Below are 24,773 nucleotides of genomic sequence, written 5' to 3'. Positions count from 1 at the left end.
TTTCAGATGTTGTGCCACGACCGGAACTCAAATACCCACACCGGAAATGCTAAGTAAACGTGCCTTTTATTTTAGGTGTGCAAATCTTAATGTATGCGCAAATATTAAATGCAATTCAAATCAAAATCAAATTCATGGTCACACTAAACATCAAAATATACTAAATACAGTAGATTCTCGCATATTCTTTATCCGATATATAGATGAATAAAAAAAATGAATAATACCAGATACATACATACTTTAAATAAAGTAAAAAGGTTGAAAATCCACCAATTTAATAATAATATAATTCCCTTGTCGGGCAAGAATTTCTTGCAAATGTCGATTAATGTTTATTTCAACCCATCAATACATTGAATATCGTTTACGAAAAATTTTAATTCTTTTTGAAATATCCTTATTCAATATATGAATATTTCAGATAATTTACTATTGTAAGAAAACGTTGCTATTTAAAAAATATTGGTGCTCCATAGAAAATGAAAAACGATGAATAAAGAGAAAATGGAATCATAAATACATAAATAATATTATTCATTCTAAGCTTGCGATTAAGTAAATTAGATGTATCGATCTACATATTCTGAAACAGGGTGTGGTTTTATTTAAATCGACGCAAAATGTAAGTCGTGATCTTGAAAATAGACGCGGATAGTCCGACGGGCTCACCTTCGCTGAACAAAACGTCCTGGCGACATTCACACACATTCCTAAACCTCAAATTACATACTTTTACAGCAACAAAAAAAAGAATTCGATTCATAAACATGCAACTCATTGTTCAGATGAGAGAACGTAATGATTCAATTTTTCTCTTATTCCTACTAAACAATGAAAAAGTAGTGACAAAATAAAATCAAGAACAATTTGTACACTACATATAAAAAAATAGCAAATGCGCAATTAATCGAAGACCATTTTATTATTATATGCGAAAAGCCAATTGGCATCGATCTTAATGGTTTCTTGTCGTTAACTTTCGTTTGGCTTTAATAAAACGCTTTCATTATATTAGAATGATTTATGTGTTTGCTTCACGGGCAATTAATTGTTTTTATTTGATATCATTGTCTGGGAGACAAATTGCTAGCGATTTGTCAATTATTTATAGAAAATTTCCAATGATAAGAATAAAATATCGCTTACCTTCTAAAACGTAAGATGTTTCTAAGCTAAGGGAAACTTTGAGGGTAGATGAAAATGCTGAAGCGATATACCAAACGTCTTCAACTCCACCCAGCGTTTGAACGGCTTAGATTTTAAACTGAAAAAAATTACAAAAAAAATTATACTATTTTAATTTGTATATCTTTTATCATTCAATAATATTATACATATGTATGTACATACATATATCTGACATTTTTTACTCCACTCAAGCTTAATAAATATTATTAACGACATCTTTATATTAAAAGATAAACATACATATTGCTTTATCTTTTTACTCATAGGTGGAAGAAAAATGTAATTTTTCAAATACATAATTTTCATTTTCAATTAAAATAATTTTGAAGACATTTTCATTTGTTTTTCACATTTTTCTGTTTTAATTGTCAAACTTTAATATCATTCAAGTATTTATTTTTTTTATTTAAATTAATCTACGGAATACTTCAACTGTGAAAACATACATACATATATCAACAGTTATCAATGCAGTGTATTTGATAATTTTTTTCAACGTGTGTTTGTATACCAAGAATTAAATGTGTATTCAAAATACTTTGTATTGTACCTATTCATTCAATTACAATGTTGAATGTGTGATTTAATTGGGGGCTCGTTTTATAATAAATTATAGGGACTATTAAACGCTTCTGATCGTGACTGATACAATAAATCAGCGTGTGTTGACATTGCCAGCGTGTCGACTCGCCAAAGCAATTCAATGTAAACAATGCGCAGAATGTTTTATTCGCGTATTTTTTCACGTCAAGCAACACCGTAAAGGTAACACAACACTCACAAAATGGCGCTTGTCGCCATTTCGTGACCGCGATTTTAAATTAAGACGTATATTTGTATAATACGATACGATTTTGTTTCATTTTTAAATTCCATCTTGACGTTGTTGTTTGATTTACGACGCTCGTAAATCTACAAATTTTCCGCTGTATAGCGTATAATTAGATGAGTTATAATTCTTCAGCGGATTTTGAAGTGTTTCATCAATATATCAAAACAAACAAAAAAACACACGGTCGGACACCCTTATATCTGTATACATTTACCAATTTTTTTCTTGACCGAGCTTTTGCCGTCCTAATTAACTTCAACATATCTATCTAAATAAAATTCAATGCCAATATGCCAGTATAATTATGTATACATTCAAAATTAATATTACTTATACTTTTGTACGTATATTAAACACACCGTTTGACTACTCTCAACAGAAATATATTTCAGCAACTAAAGATTTGTGAATATTTATGTCTCGTGGAATATAATGCTAAAATATGTATGTACATACATATGATATATATATTTATTTATTTATTATTAACACCCCTCAAGAAAGCACCAATGTTACTAGCACCTCTAATGCTCTCAGGAAGGGCAATATATATTTGAACATCTCTGTGGAAAACACCTCCTGCAATTTTAGCTTTCTTAACTCTACCTACATTTAATTTATTCCTATTTCTAGTTTTATAATAATGTATTCCTAACTATGTGATTATTAAAATATTTGGGTAATATATTCTTATCTAGCTTATATACAAATTTTAAAGTGCTTAATTTAAGACTATTGCTAATATTAAACCATTTCAATTCATCTAACATACTTCTTACATTCTTACGTTTCCTCACGTTCAAAATTGCACGCATATGACGTAATTGGAATTTTAAATAGGTTATTGCGCTTTTTTCCTATTATGCTGTACACACTAACAGTAATATAAGAGAATGATATAATTATAACAACAAGGAAAATTGTAAAATAGAAAGTCTTTTAAACCGTCGAAAAATTCCCAGCTTTATTGATGGTTCAATCCTGCATATGAACTTTTTTTTCGTTTAATCCAACTTATCCTAATTTAAATATACCTCTAAAAACTGTTACCTAGGCAAAGACAGAAACTTTAAACAGTTTTTATGTAGAATTAAAAATATATATTCAGAAAACATTAACTGTGAACGGACTTTTCACAAACATTTTCACAACAACATGACAGGCTCACCCCTAAAGCTTTCCAGAACTTTTATGTCGATATTTCCACAAGTTTATTTTTATTTATCAGATACTTAATCACAACATATTTTTCAAATATTACTCGTTATTTCGAATATATGAGATAGGTGGAGAAAATTCTGTTCTATAATATAATCTTACACATGCAATCCGTAAATCAACACTGTGTACAAAAATAATCATACTTACATATAATCCGATCCGGACTCGGCAACTGAACAGAAATAGTACTTACAGCTGTCATAAACAATGGTTCGAACAGATTTTATCGTAACCGTAAATATGTATTCGAGTAGTAGTCAACAAGAGTCACTATAGTACAATTATAGTTCGATTAAAAATTGTAAGCCACGTTTTAAAATGAAGACTCGTCGATGTCTCCGAAATTCTGTGCCATGGTACATAATCACAAAGTCACCACGCATGAGTTAACCATTTGAAACAGACCATTAATTAAGTTGCCAAATGACTTTACGAATTGCGCTTCCACTGTTTATTTAGATAATATTTAAATTAACCTTCTCGGCTTACGATAAAGCTAATATTTATAAAACAGAGGGGACCAAAATGTTATTTTCACACTTGCATACTCTGCATACATTACGATTTAAGTATAAAGAAGACATTTACGTAAATAATACTTGAATCATCACTTACATAATATATATACATGTATTTGTGTATTTACATTTGTATATTCTACCTATTCTACTAGTCTATTTTATTACTAGTGGCCTATTTTACTAGTCGTTACACTGTCTTCGCTCGGTATTTGTAATATAAACCGCTTAAACATGGATAAATTAATAGGTACTACGTATTCATTTGTTTTTTTATTAAATTTATTTGAATTGAAAAAAAATAATATTTAACGACAGCCAATCAGAAACGAATTACACACACAATGGTCTTGTTTTATAGATATATGTATCTAAATACATATGTATATAATTTCGAAAGAGACTTTGTATATATATATATATGTATATATATATATATATATATATATATATATATATATATATATATATATATATATATATATATACAATGTCTCATAAAGGCAGATACATAGTTATTTTTATTATCGATGTAAAAATACACTACTCTCGTACTTTTAACTGTCCACTTGTTACCTGCTTGAATCGGCCAAGGTTTATTTTATTAATTTGTTTTGGATATTGTGACGAGGAACTGACCATTCTGAACACCATAAAGGATCTTTCCCTTAATTTTATTATGCCAGTTAAAACAATTAAAACAGTTTTACCATACCATTTTGATTAGTGTCCAAAAAACCCTAAGAGTATAAAGGCCAAATAATGCTTTTATACTTTTGCTAAAAATGTACATATTATTTATAGGGGCCCCGGGCCCCCTTCGAAAGCCGGGCCCGGGCTATTTGCATACCCTTTCCCCCCCCCCTCTCATTGGCCCTGCATGTACATATGTATGTATGTAGATATCTACATATGTACATACATTATTTATTTATACATTTTCAAATCCAGAATTGCTGCAATGTAAAAAGTGTATTTTTCGGAATAAAATCCCACATTTCTTTTCAGCACATTTTCAAATTGCAACGACGAAAATTATTTTCGGAAACACCGTTGTGTGACACCTTTAACCATCCACATCGATGACAACATTCAACATCTCAATTTTCGGCGATACAGCCGGGACCCAAAAGTGTTAATTAGCTTCTGTCGGCACGCTTATCTTGGCGCCAAAGATATTCTATTAATTTTATAAAAAAATTCCTACGTTAATATAATATAATATATTAAAGGGAAATTCCGATGAAAAATTCTACTCCTTCAAATTTATAATTATAAAAATAGCTTTAAACTACCAATTGGTAAACAATGTAAACGAAATGTTAATATTAAACAACACTTACAACAAGATGCCAAACATACAAATGTAATCGTCGTGGTTTGCATATCTTGCCAAATGCATCTTTAATTAACTTTCACATCATGTAGCATTTCATGGACAATTAATTTGATCAATCAATGAAAACATGATATATGTATGTACATATGTTAATTGCAATAAATCAATTTTGAGATATTTTGTCATCATTTCAATTAACCAAATCGGCATTTCACCAACATTTTTTTTTATATTTGACAGCTAAGTATACATCTATCAGATGTCTCACATTGTTTGTCTCATACCATTGTGTTTTTATATAAACTAATTTATAAAGAAACTTTTGACACTTCGAAGTGAATAATTAAAAAATCTATTGGTCACGAACGAAATAAATATACAGAATATAAAAAAATAAGTAAAGAATACCACGAAAAAGTTTTATCACTACATCAGAAATCGCGATTACAGAAATCTCTAATTGGAGGAAAATTTATTGATAGTAATAAATAAATGTAAAATTCTGATATATGCATAATTTCGCTTTTCACATATTATACACATTGTTTTTACACGTTCATATGCATATAGATACGGTGAATCTAAACATTAAAACGTGTTTACGATTCGAAGTCCAATGTTCTAAAAATTGAATATTCTGAAAGTTTCACCTCATGATTTATGAGTGGTGATAAGTATGTAGATTTAGCTATTTTTTTCTATCATACTTCGTACGAAAACTGCACTCATACGCCAATTCTAAAATATTTCAATTACATAAGCGAACGGTAGATTTATCCCAGAGACTTACTATTTCGAATAGAATCACACGACATAATTACCTAAAAATAATAATAAAATAGCGTGGAAAAAAAGAGAGAACGACGTGATAAATTACGACACCAATCGATCTCGTACCGGGGAATTGGTGTGATGCCAACGGTTCAAATGTTATCACTCAGGGAAAAAATTAAACATCGAGATGTTTCCTCAATTTTTCACTGCATTTCTTTACACGTGTCACTTCAAACTTCTCTGAAATACCATTTGCACGTCACCAAATTATAAAACACATGTAAACCGAGTTTAGGCGTGTGACACTACGGACATTCCTGGCCGTCTACTATTAATTTAGAAAGTTTAAGGGGCTTTGAGATAGAAAATTGTGTCAAAGCCATCGATCTCATCGGGGTAACTGTAATAATAGGATCATTTAAAAGCAGCATATCGTAATTTGAATCTCGAAATATCACACGTCGAAACTATATACTCTATGGTTCCGATTTGCGCCAAATTGCACGATCATTAATAATTGTCTGCGACTGTTTATCGAGTCATTTGGTCTTGCAGATGAACCAAATGGTCCACAAAGACTTGAAAGCCAATACGTAGTATATAGTTACTATTGTCAACAATTCCATGAATTTATTAATTCTTTTTCAACTGAAAATGGCCCTAATCAAAAACAGTTATTATTGAAAAACAAAAGAAAAATTTTCGATTTCATTTTAAATTTCAATTTTTATTTAAAACTAGTGTTTTTACCCGGCTTCGCTCGGTATTTGTAATATAAACCTGCTTAAACATGGCCAATCTATGTAATAGTAAACATTTTATTAAATTTATTTGAATAGATTTATTTAATTTAAATTTATTTATTTTTCTACGAACCAACAATAGCTACATACGAAGTCTCTTTCGAAATTATATATTAGATTTCCAGTATGAAGTGATATAAAGCAACAATTATTCAACAAGTAGATAAAATAACATATCGACAATACTCGTATTCAAGTACTATTTTTATAAATTTTTCTAATACGTGTCTAAATACCAAGTATTATTTAGTTTAAACTATAACTTTACAAACACTATTTTGATTTTATAGCGATCTAATAAAAACAATCAAAAATTTGATACTTCAGGTCAAGATTGTACATACATATGTACATATATGTATATTTTCTTGTAAATTTATACAGTCAATGGTTGTTTACATCAATGGGTGTTTTTTATGCAACATTGTTTTCCCTATCAAAAATTAATGTGTACATGCAAAACGTTTCATTTATTCTAATATATAATTTTGAAAGAGACTTTGTATGTAAGCATTGGGTGGGAGAATCCGTGACGTTAAATTTAATAAAAAAAAAAACAGATGAATATGAAAATAAATTTAAATTAAATAAAACTATTTAAATAAATTAAATAAAATGTTTATTATAAGATTAGCCATGTTTAAGCGGTTTAAATTACAAGTACCAAGCGAAGCTGGGTAAAACCACTAGTACTTAATAATTGTTAATAAGAGTACATCGAAAACAGGGAATTTTGGAATTCGGAAGCACCTCCAGTTGGAAAAGATATTCTGAGAAAAGAGAAACGATTTTTAAGGAACATCGACAATAGACCGGAGACGCGCTAATATTGGCGTTTACGGTACGTGCGACAAAGTTTCAGATTTTTTTTCGTACTTTAGCAATGTGAAGAAACATCCCAAATGAGGTTGTTTTAGTGTAAAATTATTTCATTTATATGATGAGGTTTTTGGAAAAAAATAAACTACTAAAACCGAACTTAAATTTTAAAAAAACCTTCGAATTTCACGAACTTGAATGGGCTGGTCGCACTGTAAATATATTTTTTAGAATTTCAGTTCATTTTTTACATACCTCCTTTACGTTTCATTACAGATTCCCATGATACAGAACATCTTTTCCAACAAGAGGTATTTCCAAATTTCAACATTCGCTCTTTTTCGATATAACCTTATTTATTATACAAGTTGCGTCCAATTTCCGTATTTGATGGAAAACACGATTTTTCTTTTGCGTACTTTGTTCAATTTTAATATGGTTTTTCTGAATATTATTACATTAATATAATATGTGGTATTGAAAGAAATGAAATGTATAGTAGTTAAAATGTACATTTATTAATTTTTAATTTTTAATGTACATTTTTTGTTTCAAATTTCAGAATCTACATATATGTATGTAGATTCAAAATGTACATATATGTACCTATACATTGCCCTCGACATGTTTGACATTTTTTTGTAACCATCCAAACAATTTTTTTTTTAATCTACACCAAGAAGACAGGTAATCCCAATGCGCCTTCTTGGCCAGAAGCATTGTACATTTGATACAAGTATTATAGAAAGTAAATACATATCAATTAACACCCACCTATGGTCAAATTTGTAAATTTGCAAAACATTTTTAAACAATTCAGCGAAATTCAATAAAAAAAATATCAATTAATATTCACAGATACATTAATGGTCACATTTGCAGCATTTTATAAAATTCAGTGAAATTCGAGATTGCTGAAAACTCGAGATTTACAAGAAAATGGGTAAGGTTGCCAATTTTTGGGAACCGTTTCAATGAAAATCAGATATATATTGGTAAAATTTGATAGGAAACGATCGACCTGGAGTCACAAATCCAAAGCCTGACCAGCAGAAAGCAGTGGGATTTGAACCCAGGACCACTCTGTTCAAAGCATTATATGCTAACCACTAGTCTATTATGTTATATATAGTCTATATTCGTAATATTAATAATTTCTTTTTTTTAATCAAAATTTGATTCCAACTATTATGAAAATTTATTAAAGAATCCCACAAGTTCATATTATATATGTATAATACATCCTTCTATTATAACATTACTCTTTCAAACTCGTTAAAATTCAAATCCATTAAATGTATACGAACTATACCAACTTATTATAATAAAAAAACTTCCGTAGGTAATAAGTAAATATATAAATATACGAGTACACTTTAAATTTATTATGTTTGAATCCTCAATTACTTTCAGAAGTCTCATATATGTATGTTTGTACGTATACGAAACTAAAGAGAGTTAAAAGCGCAAGCGATATAATCAAAAGCTGTCGCGGCGCTACACAGGAAAAGATGATAAATTGCTAGTAAAACGCGAGATTGCACATAATGAGGAAGACGTGTTGTGATATATGAAAGCCTAGTCGAGTTGACGTGCACGTCTCTGCTTACAAATTGCAACACGCGCACTCCTGGATTATTGCACCCCGGCGCATTTGGCCGATCATCAAAGCCCCGCACCTCTATCGTTTTAATAAATTCGCATTAAACGATTCGAAACGGCGACGAATTGTTCACGACTTCCGGTTTAATATTACGCTGACTTCACATATGAATCATATTTCGATTATAATGCAATGCGTACCCGTTCAGTAACCTAAAAGTAGATTTATGAGTACACATATGTATGTATGTACCTATATATGTTGCGCATGTTGATGTAGGAATTTTCGAATGCTGGATTTTACAATGTTATTGGGAAACGCTTAACTCTTTGGTTTCGTTAAAAAATATGTGAAGGTTTAAAATTAATATTAATTTTCCATCATTTATATATAATTAATTTTAGTAAAGCACACTTCTAGATTTTTTCAGAATATTTTATAAAAAAATTATAAGGCTAAGATTTATTTTTTTATTTGGAATATATATAATCAATATATATTCCAAATAAAAATATATTGAAGCCTTAGATTCAAACTTAAATTGATTTATAAACAATAAAAATGCAGAAAAGGTATCTTTTTGAAAATGGCCTACAATTTTCAATCCCGATTTTAATCTACTTGATATACTCGTATATGTATATTTAATTAAACAAATGAAAAGTAAAATGTTTTGAATTAATTAATTAACTTTGACCTAAATTATATCATCTTTCAACCGAATAAACTTGATAAACTTGACTGGAAATTAATACTATATTTTCGATAGTATTAATTTCATTTGGTTTAATAAAGCGAGTAATAAAAAACTTGATTTTTTTTCAGTTGAGTCGTTCATATATTTAGCTCGCATGTTATCTTAATAACAGTAGAACATTGTTGATAGTAAATTAAAATAGTAATAAAATAGTTGTATGAATATTTCAAAACATAATAACTTATTATGTGAGAGTGGATTTGACTGTAAATTTAGATAATAAAAGTGTGGGTGTAGGTATTTTACCGTTGTCTATATGAACAGGTGGTTGTTTCCACTCGAAGGTCTGGGTCTCACTGAAGTGAACCGACTCCTAAGGAACATTCCCAAGTGTGAGAGGAGCCCGGAAAATCGCCAGCAACTATCAAAATAGTTGTGCCGGGCTGCACTTGCCAGGAAAGTGGCATTCGATAGCTTTAAACATTCACGCACACACATATAATCACATCTCCTGAAAAAATGCCATCACATGACCCTTGAATGATCTCACAAGACCCTGACGTAGAAACTCCTATCTGAATATTTCGATCGTTGGAAATGTTAACGTTTCAGTGTGTGGCGTGTTGAATGGCTGGACGTATTTACTTTGCGAATGGGAGTGTTGACATAAGATTTTCAATTGAAACAAAAATAAATCGCTCTAAACAATGAATTTTAAACACTGAAATTTCACTTGTCGAATCAGTTCAAAGATTTACCGACGTCTACGGATACGTGCTGAACAACAATCTTTGCTTCGGCTTTTCTTTGATCATAATGTCTCGAATTTATTCTTGGTTATTCTAATCGTCATATTAACAATATTTTTGGCCATGCTACTGAACACATCTATATTTAAGACTTACAACATAATAATAAAATATACATATGATAGAAAATTTGTTTTATTTTATTTGAAATTAGCTTAATCGAACACGCCCAGAATATTGCGTTGAAATGTATTGATATAGTCTTCAATTAGGAAGGCTAACGTAAGTAAAAAATAAAGTAATAATTACTCATCGTCATATCCTGACTTAATTTTCTTGTTCATATTTCAAAATTGTTTAATGTACGTATAGGTACATACATACATGTACAAGATTTCACTACCAAAATCTACTGATACAATAAACCAGTATAAAATGTACGTTTCACTATCGAAATGATTTTTTATGCTTCTTATATTCCTCGAATACATAGATATAGTCGTGATTGGGTCAAATCCGACTTTTTTCATTCATTCCCCCGCACCTCCCCGTTGTTTAGTTCGCTTTCTCCCGGCAAATTTGTTTGCAATGCTTCATCAACATATGTATGTCATTCTAATATATATATTAAATTTATTTCAAAAGAAAAATAAAGGTACATGCAGTGGTGTCACCCCAATTTTGGAACAACGGGTTTCCAAAATTTTTTTGAAAATACATATACATATACATATATACATATATACATTTTATTTCGTCCAAGGCACTATTAAATGCAAGTTCATTAAATTTTCGAGATTTGTATAATTATTGACAAAAATTATATGAATTATTAGATTAAATAACGGGTTTCCGGAAACCTTTGATTTTTAACAACGAGTTTCCGGAAACCCATGGAAACCATTAGGGTGACACCACTGGGTACATGCCTTTACAGATTGCTTCAAAGTGACGAGTGTACTAATACAGATACAATACAATAATACAATTAATACAAGCATTTTTTATACAATACGAATTAATACAAACATTATCCACAATGACATCTATGGAGATATTTTTGCAGCATTTTTATTATAGAAATTGGCGAACCTCAAGACAATAAATAACTTGAGATTTGCAAGAGAGATTGGAAAGCAAATGCCAACTAATAGGAACCGTTTCAATGATAATCAGAAACATTGGCAAACGATTGACCTGGAGTCAGAAACCAAGGTTTGGTCAACAGCTACTAGTGGGAATCGAACCTTGACCATTCCGTTCGAAAGCATAATATGCTAACCACTAGTCCACGCTAGTCCAGATAAAATTTTATACTGGTTTATTGTATCAATTGTTTCATTATCGAACTTTGTTTTTCATACCTCTTATATTTCTCAAATACATATGTAGATAAAGTTGTGGATTGGTCTCATCCGATTTTATTTTTTATTGCACTTTTCTAAAGGGAGTCAAATTTCGATTGTCATGTCCCATGTTATTCTATTATATATCTATATTATATGCGGCTTATTAAATTAGGTTTAAAAGTCAACTCCTTCCTTCAAACCCATCAACTGAGTATGTACGTCCAATTCAATCTCGTATGTATTTATTTCTTGTGACATTCCCTCTTCATTGCAATAAATTATTCGGTGGCGATTAGAATCGATCGAAAAACGACAGTCGACCGATTAAGAAGAGTCGCTTTTTGATCTGCAGCCAATAACAATTCGTCACGAGTGCCACTCGTCGAGATGACTCAAAACCGAGAACAGGACAAGTGTTGAATTTGACGAATTTGAATTTGTTTGGTCAACTTATTTGCATTGAAGCCCTCGGAAGTTGACAGGACATCTCAGTCGATGAGACGTGACACGGCCACGTGTACGAAAAAAAATAACTTAAAATTAAGTTTGCCATCCGACATTTTTTCAAAAAAATATGTCGGATATTCGAGTCTGGTTATCACATAATTATTGTGTATCGCATTTTATATAATACGGTATTAATAAATTAATCTTATACATATATAAAACAAATACCGTTGTGTGTGTGTCGTTTCTGATTGGCTGTCGTCAAATTCATTTTTTCAATTCGAATAAACTAAATAAAAAACAAATGAATGTTTATTATTATATTTGCCACGTTTAAGCGATTTATATTACAAATACCGAGTGAAACCGAAACCACATGTACATATTTAGGCACTACGTATACGTATACATATACAAACATATTATGCGCTCGGCTTTGCTCGGGCAGATGAAAATTGGAAAATTGGCACCATGAGATAGTATACCAAATTTAATGGTCTTAAGCTAAAAACTGTGATTTGCATAATAGACCATCATACAAATATACGAACATAAATTTTCATATTTGTGGATTTAAACATATGTAATATATGTACAGTGTACTCTCGATTATCCGGGTGTGGATTATCCGTGCTTGAAAAATATTAATTAATTTTTTTAAATTAATTAAATCTTGCTCTTATATGATAATGAGACGCACCGATTGATTGCAACCGTAAACATGCGTGTTATTTGAAACAAATTATGTCACACAGAAATGTTTTTCGTTCCCTTTTTAAATGTATTTTACTATTGCGTCAATTCTTTCGGTCGCTCTTGATCATCGTCGAAGTAACAAGTGCGTGTTATTCAGAGCAGATTTTTTCAAACATACGTATGTTTAATTATTATCAATTATAATACGGTGTGTGTGAAACTATTTTCTTTGCTATTATATTAACTCGAAAATATTTCAGATTTACATACCTCTTTGAAATATAGTTAAACAAAAAAATAAGTTAGAGGCGTTCGCGAGAGATTGTGATAGTTCTGCAGGTACATCGAAACGAAAAAGTATGAAAATGTCAAGATGCGAAGATTTGGTTGCAAATACATATACTCATATATGTACATAGTTAAATCAAAAATGAGCAGAAGGAATACTAATAAGTGGTTAAATGTGTATGGAAACAGTCAAGTTTTTCCATGAAAAATTAGGATTATTAGACAACTTCAATACTTCGTCTGGCTGGTTGACTAGATTTTTTCTATATTTTGGCAACAGTAGTACTAACTATAGGTACTAACGGCCATACATATAAGCGTTTTTCTTAATAAATAATGAGTATTAAAATTGTGAAAGAAAAATTTGTGTTTTTAGTATGATATTATACTCGAAACCAAGTCAAAATTTGTTGATTCGGATTATCCATATTTTTCAATTATCCGTGCCCTCCCTCCCCAGCATTAGCCCGGATAATTGAGAATGTATTGTATTTAATAACAGATTCAATATATGTACATACATAGATAGATATCGAAGTGTATTATAAAATAGCTTATGATTTTAAAATAACTTCATTTGGTTTCAATTTTATGTAGTAGCTATGTATACTTTACTGTATATCAAAGTATACGATGCACATTACACCAATAGTAATAAAGGAAATTCCATGCATTCACGTTAACGTGTAAAATATAAGTGAACGGTGAAAAGATCAAAGGAAAATTTAATTTTCTACCGGAAATACATATGTACATACGATACGGTATGTGCATTTAATATTATATGATTCTATTTTTGACAATAGCAAAGAAAAGCCAATTGCTGAATTTAAAAATATATTAAAAAAAATATATCTTTACTAAATATGTACATATATAAGACGTCATGATTTCTACACACATAGTCTTCTTTAATTTTCTGTGTAACATTTTTTTTAATATTACATACCTATCGTGTAAATAGTTTTACCATCCCAATTAATACAATCGTGTTGTTTTGCATAAATAGAAAAGGGGATTAATTTCGATAATTTACTTTTTTAATCAAATTCTGGACTGTATCCAGACGTGAAACACATCATCTAAAACTGGAGCAATTAAACCAGAGAATAGACCACTAGATTTATTGGCATTTTCAAATATTCAAAACTATTCTGGTCTAATTATATAATAGGTATTATAATATACATATTTACACATATGGTACAGAATTAGCCACCGGTAAGGCGAGATTTTCCCCGTGGTCCGTCTTTGGAAAAGACCGAAATACCCTTTACAATCAAACTCCCAAATATCCTCCATAGTGACTACTAAAATTTAAAAATTTTCAACACATTTTTTGTTACAGTCAACCGCAATATTTCAATTCACTTAACATGTACTTACTGTACCCAAAGTAAGTGAATGGGTTAAGGAAACGGTAATATTGGAAATGCTTACCCAAGCAAACAACAAGGTATATTTATTCATTTTGGCACCAAAAAAGTCATGTGCGTACATAAAAATACGTAATTTATGAATGAATTTAATTTAATTTATAAGATTAGTGTGTTTACGCATGTTGCCCCCAGTAAGAGTATAATGCGTTCGTTGACTCGTGACAAGAATTCACACAATTTTCTATTATAGGTTGGTACTGCTTATTTTTCTAAATGTGTCGCAGCTGCTCTGCTAGAATTACTATCCAATAAAATTATACGATAGCCATATTTTAAGTTCGTCTTTTATTGCTCGCATCCGCCGCCATTACGGCCAAGCGATCTTTCAAAATGGCGGCACGTAAATCAAATATTCGCACAGCTTCACTATTATTTTCCACCGAAACATATTTATTCGATGTTTTCTAAAACAAAACCATAACTCTTATATGTGTTTTACGATTTGAAAAACTATCCACTGATATATGTGTTTAATTTAATCAAACGAATTATTTATTACAACTACTTAAAACTGGGCATGTATTACACTCGACGCGAAAATTAACAAATTTCGACCTGATTATCAAAATTTCGTTGTGATGACACAATTATAATCCGTTGGCAGAGCTTAGCGTGGAGTATGGTGTTGACGCTACGATACAAATTTCCCTCGTTTTCGCGATGACGAAACATAAATGTAAGAAAAAAGGTTGGACCTTTCTAAATTAATTGCCAAGAATGTGATTCTCTTCAAAGCGGTGTTATAAAAAGGAGCAGTCAAAAATAAAGTTTTCCATGAAAACATTCTTAACAATATAATTTTGTTTCCTACGCACAGCGGAATTTTAAAAGTACAGGATTATTAAAATATTCTAATATAAATAATTTTAAGTTGATAAAACAATACAACCTGCACGAAGGTTATAAGAAATTGATAAAACTTTTCAATTTTTTTAAAAAATAAAAACCTTCAAGTTTCAAATTATCACAAAATATCTACAATTCTATTTGACTGGGAAAAGTGAGTGGTAAGCGCACCATTTAGTGTCACTATAAATTTTAAAAGCTCTGACGTTAATCGTTCGGATTCAAAAAATGCCCTCAAAACGATTTTCATAAATTATACTTGGTTTTGGTAACAAATGCTACTTCGATAAATAACCACATATTTTGTAACAAAGTTATTGTGATCATCGCTTTAAGAATGCGTATGTAAAATTACTCTGCGTGTTCCAGTTTCATAACTTAAGATTTGAAGAAGCAAAGTATACATACATACCTTCTATAACAGTTGCGTACATACTTACAACTAAGTACAAATATATCAATTGACATCGGTATGAAATATCAAAAAAATTTAGTTTAATTCATTTAAATATCTCAAAATAATAGTGGATATCTGTAGTTTTCCAAATCTAAGAATATCCTCCATAAATAAAATACATGTAAAAAAGTTTATTATAAAAAAATAATGTTAGAGGTAAAAAAATCAGAAAAAATCTTGTTGACTATATAAAGTTTTAATTATTTGGATGAAGTTGAAGTTGAATGGTGCGAGATGATCACTTACTCAAGACTGCAGAGGCTGTAAGCGGTTGCTGACGACGCCGCTGAAACACAACGACTGTAGTAAAGAAGAGCAAGTCCCGTCTGGCTGGATATTAAAATAGTACAAACATCACCAAGAATTTTCAAAATAAGGTGGAACTACATGTTATACTGTTTGACTAACAAATCGATTTGTTTATTGATTTGGCGAACAAGAGAGTCTATGTGTGTATGTACTTACATTATAAATGTGCATATTCCATGGTATAGAACTATAAGAACTAGTCATAATCAAATATTTCTATCAATTAAATAAGCGATATAAAAAATGACGTCTTAAACGAAGACCGTGTGAAACGTAAAGGAGGTTTATAAAAAAAAATCATCGAATAGAAAAAATGTTAAATAGTATATATTTATTGTTCGTTAGCGGGTACGTAGTTTGTAACTTGGTAAAAAATTGGTATACGCATGATTTAAAATGCATAAAATATGTATGTACATAGATGTCATTTATTAATGTTATTGTAAATTTCGTTATTTATTTACTTTTATTTTTACAGAACAGTGCATGTACATAGATATAAATGATCAAGTTGGCATGCTCGATTCTAGTGTATGTTTAAGTTGGTATGCTGCGTAACGCCACGACCAAACGACGGTTTGTTTCAGTACTTCGATAAACACACTTAGTTTTAAGCACTGAACAAGTCTCATTATCACCTTACCACGTGTCCCTTCACGAATTTAATACTACATACATATTTGCAGGTAATTATAGAAAATATAAATCAAAAATAAATTATTTATCAAGGTTTTTTACTTTTTGAAATTATTTTTAAAACAATCAGTTGGAAATCTTCGATGTGAAGGTTGCCAACAGCTTGAACAAAAATTGTAAATCAAAATCAAAAATTGCAAAATGCAAAAGATTGCCAGGATACTGCGCTAGAGATATTGATGTCTCCTATTTCACAGTTACACTTCACTTATTCATCTTTATATATATAGACAATTATTTATAATATACTTGTTAAATAATTCGCCTATATTTATTTGATCAATAATTTTGTGCGATGTGGTCACTAGATAGATGATCAGTAAGTTATATTTTCGGTCACTGACTGCTCGACTATTGTCTGTTTGTCAAAAAAAAAAACAATTGAGCGGCATAGTGACCGTTCATTTTTATCTATATAGTACATAAACTATTATCAAAAAATTTTCGTAAAAGTTACTGAAAAAAACTAACCATTTAATTTATGGTCATGTTATCATAATTATAATTGTTCAGCTTTAAAATGCTGGCAAAGTAAATTTTAATTTCAGCAACAATCAAAGTTGATAATTAATTAACACTAAATTTATATTCAATAATTTTATTTTTAATTGTTAAATACATACAAACAAATATAAATAATCGTTTAAATTCGAAAAAAATGTTTGACTAGACATTTACATATACATATGCCAGTTCCAGAATTTTCTTAACGGAATCTGCGACGGAAAGTGGCTCCAAATCCATAATTAGGTCGTTGACGACCCCCAGGACCACCAAATTGCTGCGAATAACCACCATAACCTTCAATTTTAGTATTCCTATCAAACTGATGAATAGTACCTCGCGCTTGTGCATCCAACTTTAAAAAAATGCATTAAATTATTCATCACTTCATATTTAACATAATAATATCCTCAAAAAAATCCTTCAAATTAACGTTTTTAGATAAATACTAAACTGCATACCTGAGTTCCAAGTCCTCTAGTATGCATTACATCTACTGATGCTCCGCCTCGGCTACCGGTCCAGTCTAAACGTCCTCCAGCGCCTGTTTGAGGTCCTCCTGGTAAACCCAACGTCCTGGTTAGGTGTGCTTGTCCATCAACTCTACCGTAATTATTATCCATTAAATTGCCTTTGTAACCAACCATGCCCTGCAATAAAAAAGTAATAAATTAAATTAAATTAAAAAATATATATATATATATATATATATATATATATATATATATATATATATATATATATATATATATATATATATATCGGTGACCGTCACCGCATCGAAAAGTCGAAAAATCGAAAATGTTCGTTTACCATAAATACATATGAAAAGCGGGTAGTATATATATCAGTGGTGTGCGGTAAAACTCTCTCTCCCCCCGTCGAACAGCCTCACTTAATTTGAGCGAGCAGGATAAAAGAGGAACAGGCTTTTCCTCCCGTATCCTGCCCGCGCACATTAAGCAAGGCTGTACGACAAAAAGAGAGATAATTTCAACGCATGCCACTGATATATATTATATATACATAGTACCGTTTACCATGCATACATTCTTTTCTATCTTTCGATTTAAGATCTTTCGATTTTCGATCTTTGCTTTCCGATATTTGCTTTTTAAACATTGCAATCAATATTTGATATATTTACACAGAGCCAATTTTTTTTAATATTTCTGATGACAATATAATATTTATTAAAAATTTTAATTGAATACCTCTAAACAACTAATTAAAAAATTCTTTCAATCATTAACGAGAGTGATATAAGCTTTATTGGAAATGATAATCTGTTTACTATCAATTGAACAAAATAAATGAAATATTAAACAATTAAATATTTCAACAATGAAAATAATTAAAATTATATTAGATAAATAAATACTATTATCGCTTCAACACTTTGAAAGGCAATATTTATTAAGAAAAACCTAAATAAAATACCTGAGCTCCACCAGTTTCTGGAACGCCTAGCTTTCCAAACACAGTTCCATCACCAACTTTCCTCTCGTGAATGATGTCTCTTCGTTCCCGAATGTTTTGCTCTTCTGCAAGTGGTTGAGCACAAGCTAACGCCAAAGAAAGCACCAGAACTGAGACTGTCTTCATCTTCTTTGATTTCAAACTCTAAGCGAGTGTAAGCGAATCACAGTTATCGAATGATACACAGTCTACTGTCTTTGACTTTATATACCTAAAGTGATCAACCATATTCAGCAAACTATCATCAAAAAGGGGAAATATCTGCAGTAGGAAAAGAAAAATCCCCTTTTACACTGATTCGTTAGAAATAAAATACATTAAATGTCTTATTTTCATTATCAGTCTTGTGAATTACAAAACAAAACAAATCATTCTTGGTAATTACGTATCTCATTAGCCGACTTACCAACAAACAAAACAAATGACGCATCTTTATTCAAACTATGTAGTGCAATTTAAATATTAACCCAGCAAATAAACAACGAATTATCATTTTTTAAGGGAGTACCATAATTTTTATTCACCACATTCATAAACATATTCACGTGTCTGCAGAAAATGGGTTTCAAAGATTCGTAAATTTTAGGCAAAATTTACAATAACATCAAATTTTTAACGTACTGGTTTGCCAATTAAAAATTATAATATTTAACTTAAAACCGAAAGATTGACACTGACAAAATTATTTTAATATCACAAAATCAGAAATTATCGTTGTACAAGTGAAACTATGTAAGTAAAACCTTGTAAAACATTAGTCAAATTTTAGATATAATTAGGGCTGTGGAGTCGGAATCGGAGTCGTAAAACAGAGTAGGAGTCGTAAAAAATCAACCGACTCCATTTTAAAGGTTTTATGTTATTATTATAATTTTCTTTAATTAATAGCAGAGCCACGCAACCTCTTGATATTCACGGCACACATTATTTACCAGCTTTGTACATATGTACATACATAGTATGTACTTCAGCGGCGGTCGTTAGCTAGTTACATACATAGGTGACAAAACGTTAACTAACATCGGTTTTCTCCCAAGTGGTGCCCGCGGTATAAAAAGGGCCGGGGCACTCACGTTACGATGCTCTGATTTAAAGTATCACTGTATTAGTCGGCTAGTCTCCAATTTTATTGAAGTAAATCCACTAATAAATTAAAGTTTAATAATTTGTTTATAAACATCATGATTTTAAATAACATTATAAATAAAATCGTTGAATTGCACGTATTTTGATGTTTTGTAGCCAATGACTATTGTGACCTCTATCTCATACTTTTTTATTTTGATTTTTAGTCTCATTTTCGCATTGAATTATTCGTGAATGAAACATTTTTCGCATTGATTTATTTGTGAATAAAACATTTTTCGCATTGATTTATTTGTGAATGAAACATTTTTTGCGTTGATTTAGCCAGCAGCATAACTCGGTCGTTAAGCTTCTGCCTAGCACCGAGAGATGCCGGGTTCGATCCCATGAGAAGACCTCGATTGAAAAAAAAAATTCTGAGTATATCTGTAGTGCTGCTGGTCAGACTTGGATATTTGTGACTCCAGGTCGATCGTTTCCTATCAGAGTTTGCCAATTTTTCTGATTTCATTGTTGAAACGGTTCCCGATAAAATTGGCTAAAAACCTTCCTACCTACTATGTCACCACTATTTGAGTATGATTAAAGTACAATTCATAGATGTCTCCTTAATTACGAGTTTTCAGTGTCTCGTAATTCAGTGACTTGTGTAATAAAAATACTGCATTGTTTGTAACTGGCCAGGAAGGCGCATTGGGGTTTACCTGTAAAGCCTTCCTGGTATTTATGTAAAAAATAAATAAAAAATATGTTTATGAAATTTATACGCGTACACTATGGGTCTACCTCGTTCCACCAACTTACAATATCTCAAGACTCGTTTTCCCAACTTTTTTGGTGTATTTCGTCGTCGAGTTTGTATATATACAAAACACGTACATGTTCGAAATTGTTTTACATAATAAAATACTTTTTTACGAGATAAATACTACCTATTAAAAATATGATAAGAATTGATTTTTAAACGTTTTTTTATATTTTAAATGTGTACTAATAGCTTAAAAATCTATGAATGATCACAATATGTCTAATATATATGTATTAAAAATATTATATACATGTATACAAAAAACATTTTTGTATACATATATGTAATACACAATCTCCTGTTTAAGCAGACGAAAAGATGAAAAAGAGAAAACGAGTCTCGAGATATTGCAAGTTGGTAGAACGAAGCGCACCGGTACACTATGAATGCACTTACTCTTTATTTAAATCTATTTCATTACCAACAATTCAATAAATTGGGTTACATGTCAATTCTTAGTGATTTTTTTAATTCCTTTATTTTTTTTTATATTTTAAAAACCGCTATTATTTTTATTACTAACAATTTTATACGTTAGCAAGAAAAGTCGATCTTACTAAAATTATTCAAGCTTTGAGACTGTGTTTGGAGTCAGAGTAGGTAAATTTTGATCCGGCTTCATAGCCCTGAATATAATAATGAAAGGCTGCATGTTGAAAGAAAGGAGAACTCGTGAAGGTACATGCATAAAATCATGAAATGCGGATATTTAAAATACGAGGTTCCTGCAGGAGAACTATTAATCCACATAAATAAAATAACATAAAAATGTTCAAATAAAAATACAACTGTTGAAGAAACAATATTTATATTTCAAATAACTTTTATACATGAAAAAAATTACAAATTATATCAAATATCATACAATGTTAATTGGAAATTTGTACACTTCCTCCAAAAAATCAAATTGTATATATGTACATTTGTACTACACTCGTTATACAATATTATAAACATGATGAAGTTTGATGAGACTTCAAATTTATCCATATAAACAAAAATTTAACAATCAAATAGACATAATTGCACAGCAAAAGGAATTTATACACATATTTTTTTATATTATAATAAAGCTCTTAACACAAATTCATAGATATGGCACTAAAATAATATGAACTTACATAATTGTCATAAAGGATGAAACGAATATAAACTAAAAAAAATATATAAATATTTCAAAGGTAAACGTGACTTTTCTTTATTTTATGTGAAATTTTTGGAATGAGTCAAGTTGAACAAAATTCAAATTATCGTATTACCATATTAACTCTTTCATGTCATAAACGGTTCCGTTCGATTAAACACAACTTTTTTCTTTGCAATTTCTCTATCGCCTCTCTCCTTTTACGCTCAATTTCTGCTTGAATTTTCCGTTTTTCATAGCGTAAATCTTTAGTTTTGGTTTGATTCAATGAAGATTTCAAAGATGTATTTATATTTCGATTATTTGAAACCATTGCGGTATTATTTTTGCTTGTTATTGCAGTATTCTCTTTCAAGTTGTTATGCAACTTATCAATATTTTTAGCATTATTTGTAATTGTATTTATGTTTTTGAGTAAACCTGATTGCGGAATAATTTTTCTAGGTACTTGTGACTCGTGTATTTTAGAGAGTAGTTTTTCTTTTGCAGCTTGGTGTTTTTTTCTTATTTCCTCAGGTGTACAACTTATATTTTGTGAACCTGAAACAAATAAAAAATAGCTTTTAGGCAATGTAAAATAAAATAAAGCAAAAAGTATATAAAACTATGACAGTTTTCAAACATATTAACATGAAAAACCAAGGTAAGGAAAGTAACATATGACAAAGATTGATCTTTCTCATACAGAATGCTTGGTTTATACTTGAATATACGAAAATATTGAAAGAATACTACTCACCATCAACTCCATTATAATTGGTCGTTTGATTTTCTGTTGGCATTGATTTATGTCGACTAAATGTTGATTTCCTATTATTATTTAAGTTTTGATTACACTTCATGCTAGGGGACACGGGCATAGAATTGTGTCTACTAAATTTAGATTTCGAATCATTCAAAATACTATTTGTTAGTAAAGATGATAGATTGAAAGTATCTTCTGAAGTTTTGCTGACTCTGTCATAATGTTTTACATTACAATTTTCCGATTCTTCCTTCTGTATCGTGCACATATTTTCCTGTTTAAATTTATTTTGATTTTCATTTACAAACTTATTCTTATCTATGTTATTACAAGCTTGTGACAAAATATCTATATAACTATCATTAATGCCACATATCAGGTTATCAAAAGAATCATTCTTTAAATTTGTGTGTTCTAATCTAATTAAACATTGATTTTGACATCCAACTTTAGATTTAGTAACTTCACTATTTTGAAATTCATCTTCTACCATTTGACTGGCCTTTAGTAAATATTCATTCATAGAATCGTCCGATTCTATTGCTTCATTATTACACTTCGAAATTTTATCAGTGATGTGAGCTTTAAAAGGTTGCATATTTTTATATTTCACTTCAGCTGTTTGATTGCATTCTAAAATAGCATTCAAAATAGAATCGTCGGGTATAGAGTCTTTTCTATCGGAATCTTTTCTAACTGGAGTCAAAGCGATATCGACGTCACCGTCGCCCTTCTCGGAATTAGTGTTCGAATCTGAACTGATGAGCTCTTGAACATGTTTGTTGATAGTGACCAGTTCATCTTTCAAACCTTCGAAAAAATCTTTTTTAATATTTCCATGTCGCAAAAACTTTTTCTTTGATGAAATTCGGGATATTGGAGAATGATCATAATAAATTGGAACTCTTCTTTTTCTCAATGGAGTATTATTAGAAGTCTCTTTCCGGGAAGCAGGTGAATAATAATCCCATATTACATCATTTTCACCGTGAGACCCATCTTGAGTGGACAAGAAAGGTATCGGAGACGGTGAATTATGTGAAGGTGAATCGTCTTCAAATAATGGTGGTGACTGGCCTGGTCTATTCGAAATTGGTGTAGATGCGATATCTAAAAAATATATATATGATTGAATTATTGTATTATCAAAGTTTAATACTAAAGATTGTAATTTTTTATTAGTTTTCCTTAATGAGACTTTGTATGTGAATGTAATAGATGGCAACACAATTCAAAATCAGGTGATCGAAATAAAAATAATTGTTTTGATAACATGCATACACCGTGTATACGCGTGCGGTGACAGTTGGTGTGATTAAATTCAAAATGAGAGGTTACCTCTTAGGGATCGCGAATGCTGTGGACTATACGATGGACTTTGCAAGTCGGCAGAAGCGATCGAAGAAGCAGCCACAGCCCCACGGAGCCTCCCGGGGGCGGCGGCGGAGACTCCAGCGCGAGAAACTCGCCGACCGCGACCGCGACCGCGACCCATCATCGCCGCTCTGGATTCACTGTAAGTTCGCCTAATGCAATTCACCTAATTCGAGTATACCTAAGCGAGTTGGTCGAATATAAACATACCGAACGACGACCATACCTAATGTCATACATACCTAACTGCAGTTTACCTAATACAAATTGATCGAATGAAGGTTGTTTTACGTTGACGGATAGATGGCACTTTTGCATTGATAATTTCAAGATTATTTAAAACAAAATAAAATATTAAGTTGTATTTTAAAATTTATATTTTATTAATAGATGAAGTCGATCACTGTTTTTAAAAAATGTGCGTGTTTGGCTGTGTATTTTAGTAATAATTCAAACACCATTAAATATCTTTGAAACTGAAACACTGAAACTTTTTACTGCGTAATAAAATTTTAATCGTTGCGCTATAATTTTTTTTTTCATTTTCAAATCTGCCGGAA

At 30.4% G+C, this 24,773-nt stretch overlaps 3 protein-coding genes across 6 annotated transcripts in view; all 3 read right to left on the bottom strand.

The window, feature by feature from the left end:
* Positions 1-16,417, bottom strand: part of cher (filamin A protein cher) — a 38,129-nt gene extending 21,712 nt beyond the window's left edge. Inside the window, exons 1-2 of one of the 4 annotated variants that reach the window (XM_077432761.1) lie at positions 16,315-16,417; positions 1,150-1,267 (exon numbers count right to left, since the gene is read on the bottom strand). The gene's annotated coding sequence lies outside the window, so the exon portion shown is untranslated. Of the gene's footprint in view, positions 1-1,149; positions 1,268-10,103; positions 10,446-16,314 lie in introns of those variants that run through there. The other 3 variants (XM_077432760.1, XM_077432762.1, XM_077432763.1) reach the window with 3 other exon arrangements.
* Positions 16,418-17,101: 684 nt separating this feature from the next.
* On the bottom strand, positions 17,102-19,237 carry LOC143913679 (gloverin-like). The gene is made up of 3 exons (XM_077433641.1): positions 19,018-19,237; positions 18,039-18,227; positions 17,102-17,932 (listed from the first exon to the last, which is right to left on the bottom strand). The coding sequence occupies exons 1-3, from the start codon at positions 19,180-19,182 to the stop codon at positions 17,780-17,782; spliced, it is 507 nt and encodes a 168-aa protein (XP_077289767.1). The 5' UTR covers positions 19,183-19,237; the 3' UTR covers positions 17,102-17,779.
* Positions 19,238-21,445: 2,208 nt separating this feature from the next.
* Positions 21,446-24,477, bottom strand: LOC143913226 (uncharacterized). The gene is made up of 3 exons (XM_077432895.1): positions 24,178-24,477; positions 22,834-23,949; positions 21,446-22,634 (listed from the first exon to the last, which is right to left on the bottom strand). The coding sequence occupies exons 1-3, from the start codon at positions 24,335-24,337 to the stop codon at positions 22,228-22,230; spliced, it is 1,683 nt and encodes a 560-aa protein (XP_077289021.1). The 5' UTR covers positions 24,338-24,477; the 3' UTR covers positions 21,446-22,227.
* Between the last annotated feature and the right edge of the window lie 296 nt (positions 24,478-24,773).

Source organism: Arctopsyche grandis, chromosome 6, assembly GCF_051622035.1.
Source record: "Arctopsyche grandis isolate Sample6627 chromosome 6, ASM5162203v2, whole genome shotgun sequence".
In the NCBI taxonomy this organism is placed as follows: Eukaryota; Metazoa; Arthropoda; class Insecta; order Trichoptera; family Hydropsychidae; genus Arctopsyche; species Arctopsyche grandis.
Note: the sequence above shows the minus strand (reverse complement) of the source record. Positions and strands in the feature narration are given on the sequence as shown.

Coding starts and splice junctions, on each gene's coding strand:
- LOC143913679 (XM_077433641.1), bottom strand. CDS start 19,182: ATGAAGACAGTCTCAGTTCTGGTGCTTTCTTTGGCGTTAGCTTGTGCT. Junction 18,228..19,017: donor CAGAAACTGGTGGAGCTCAG/GTATTTTATTTA, acceptor TTTTTATTGCAG/GGCATGGTTGGTTACAAAGG. Junction 17,933..18,038: donor CTAGAGGACTTGGAACTCAG/GTATGCAGTTTA, acceptor ATTTTTTTAAAG/TTGGATGCACAAGCGCGAGG.
- LOC143913226 (XM_077432895.1), bottom strand. CDS start 24,337: ATGATGGGTCGCGGTCGCGGTCGCGGTCGGCGAGTTTCTCGCGCTGGA. Junction 23,950..24,177: donor GCATTCGCGATCCCTAAGAG/GTAACCTCTCAT, acceptor TATATTTTTTAG/ATATCGCATCTACACCAATT. Junction 22,635..22,833: donor CAATTATAATGGAGTTGATG/GTGAGTAGTATT, acceptor TATTTGTTTCAG/GTTCACAAAATATAAGTTGT.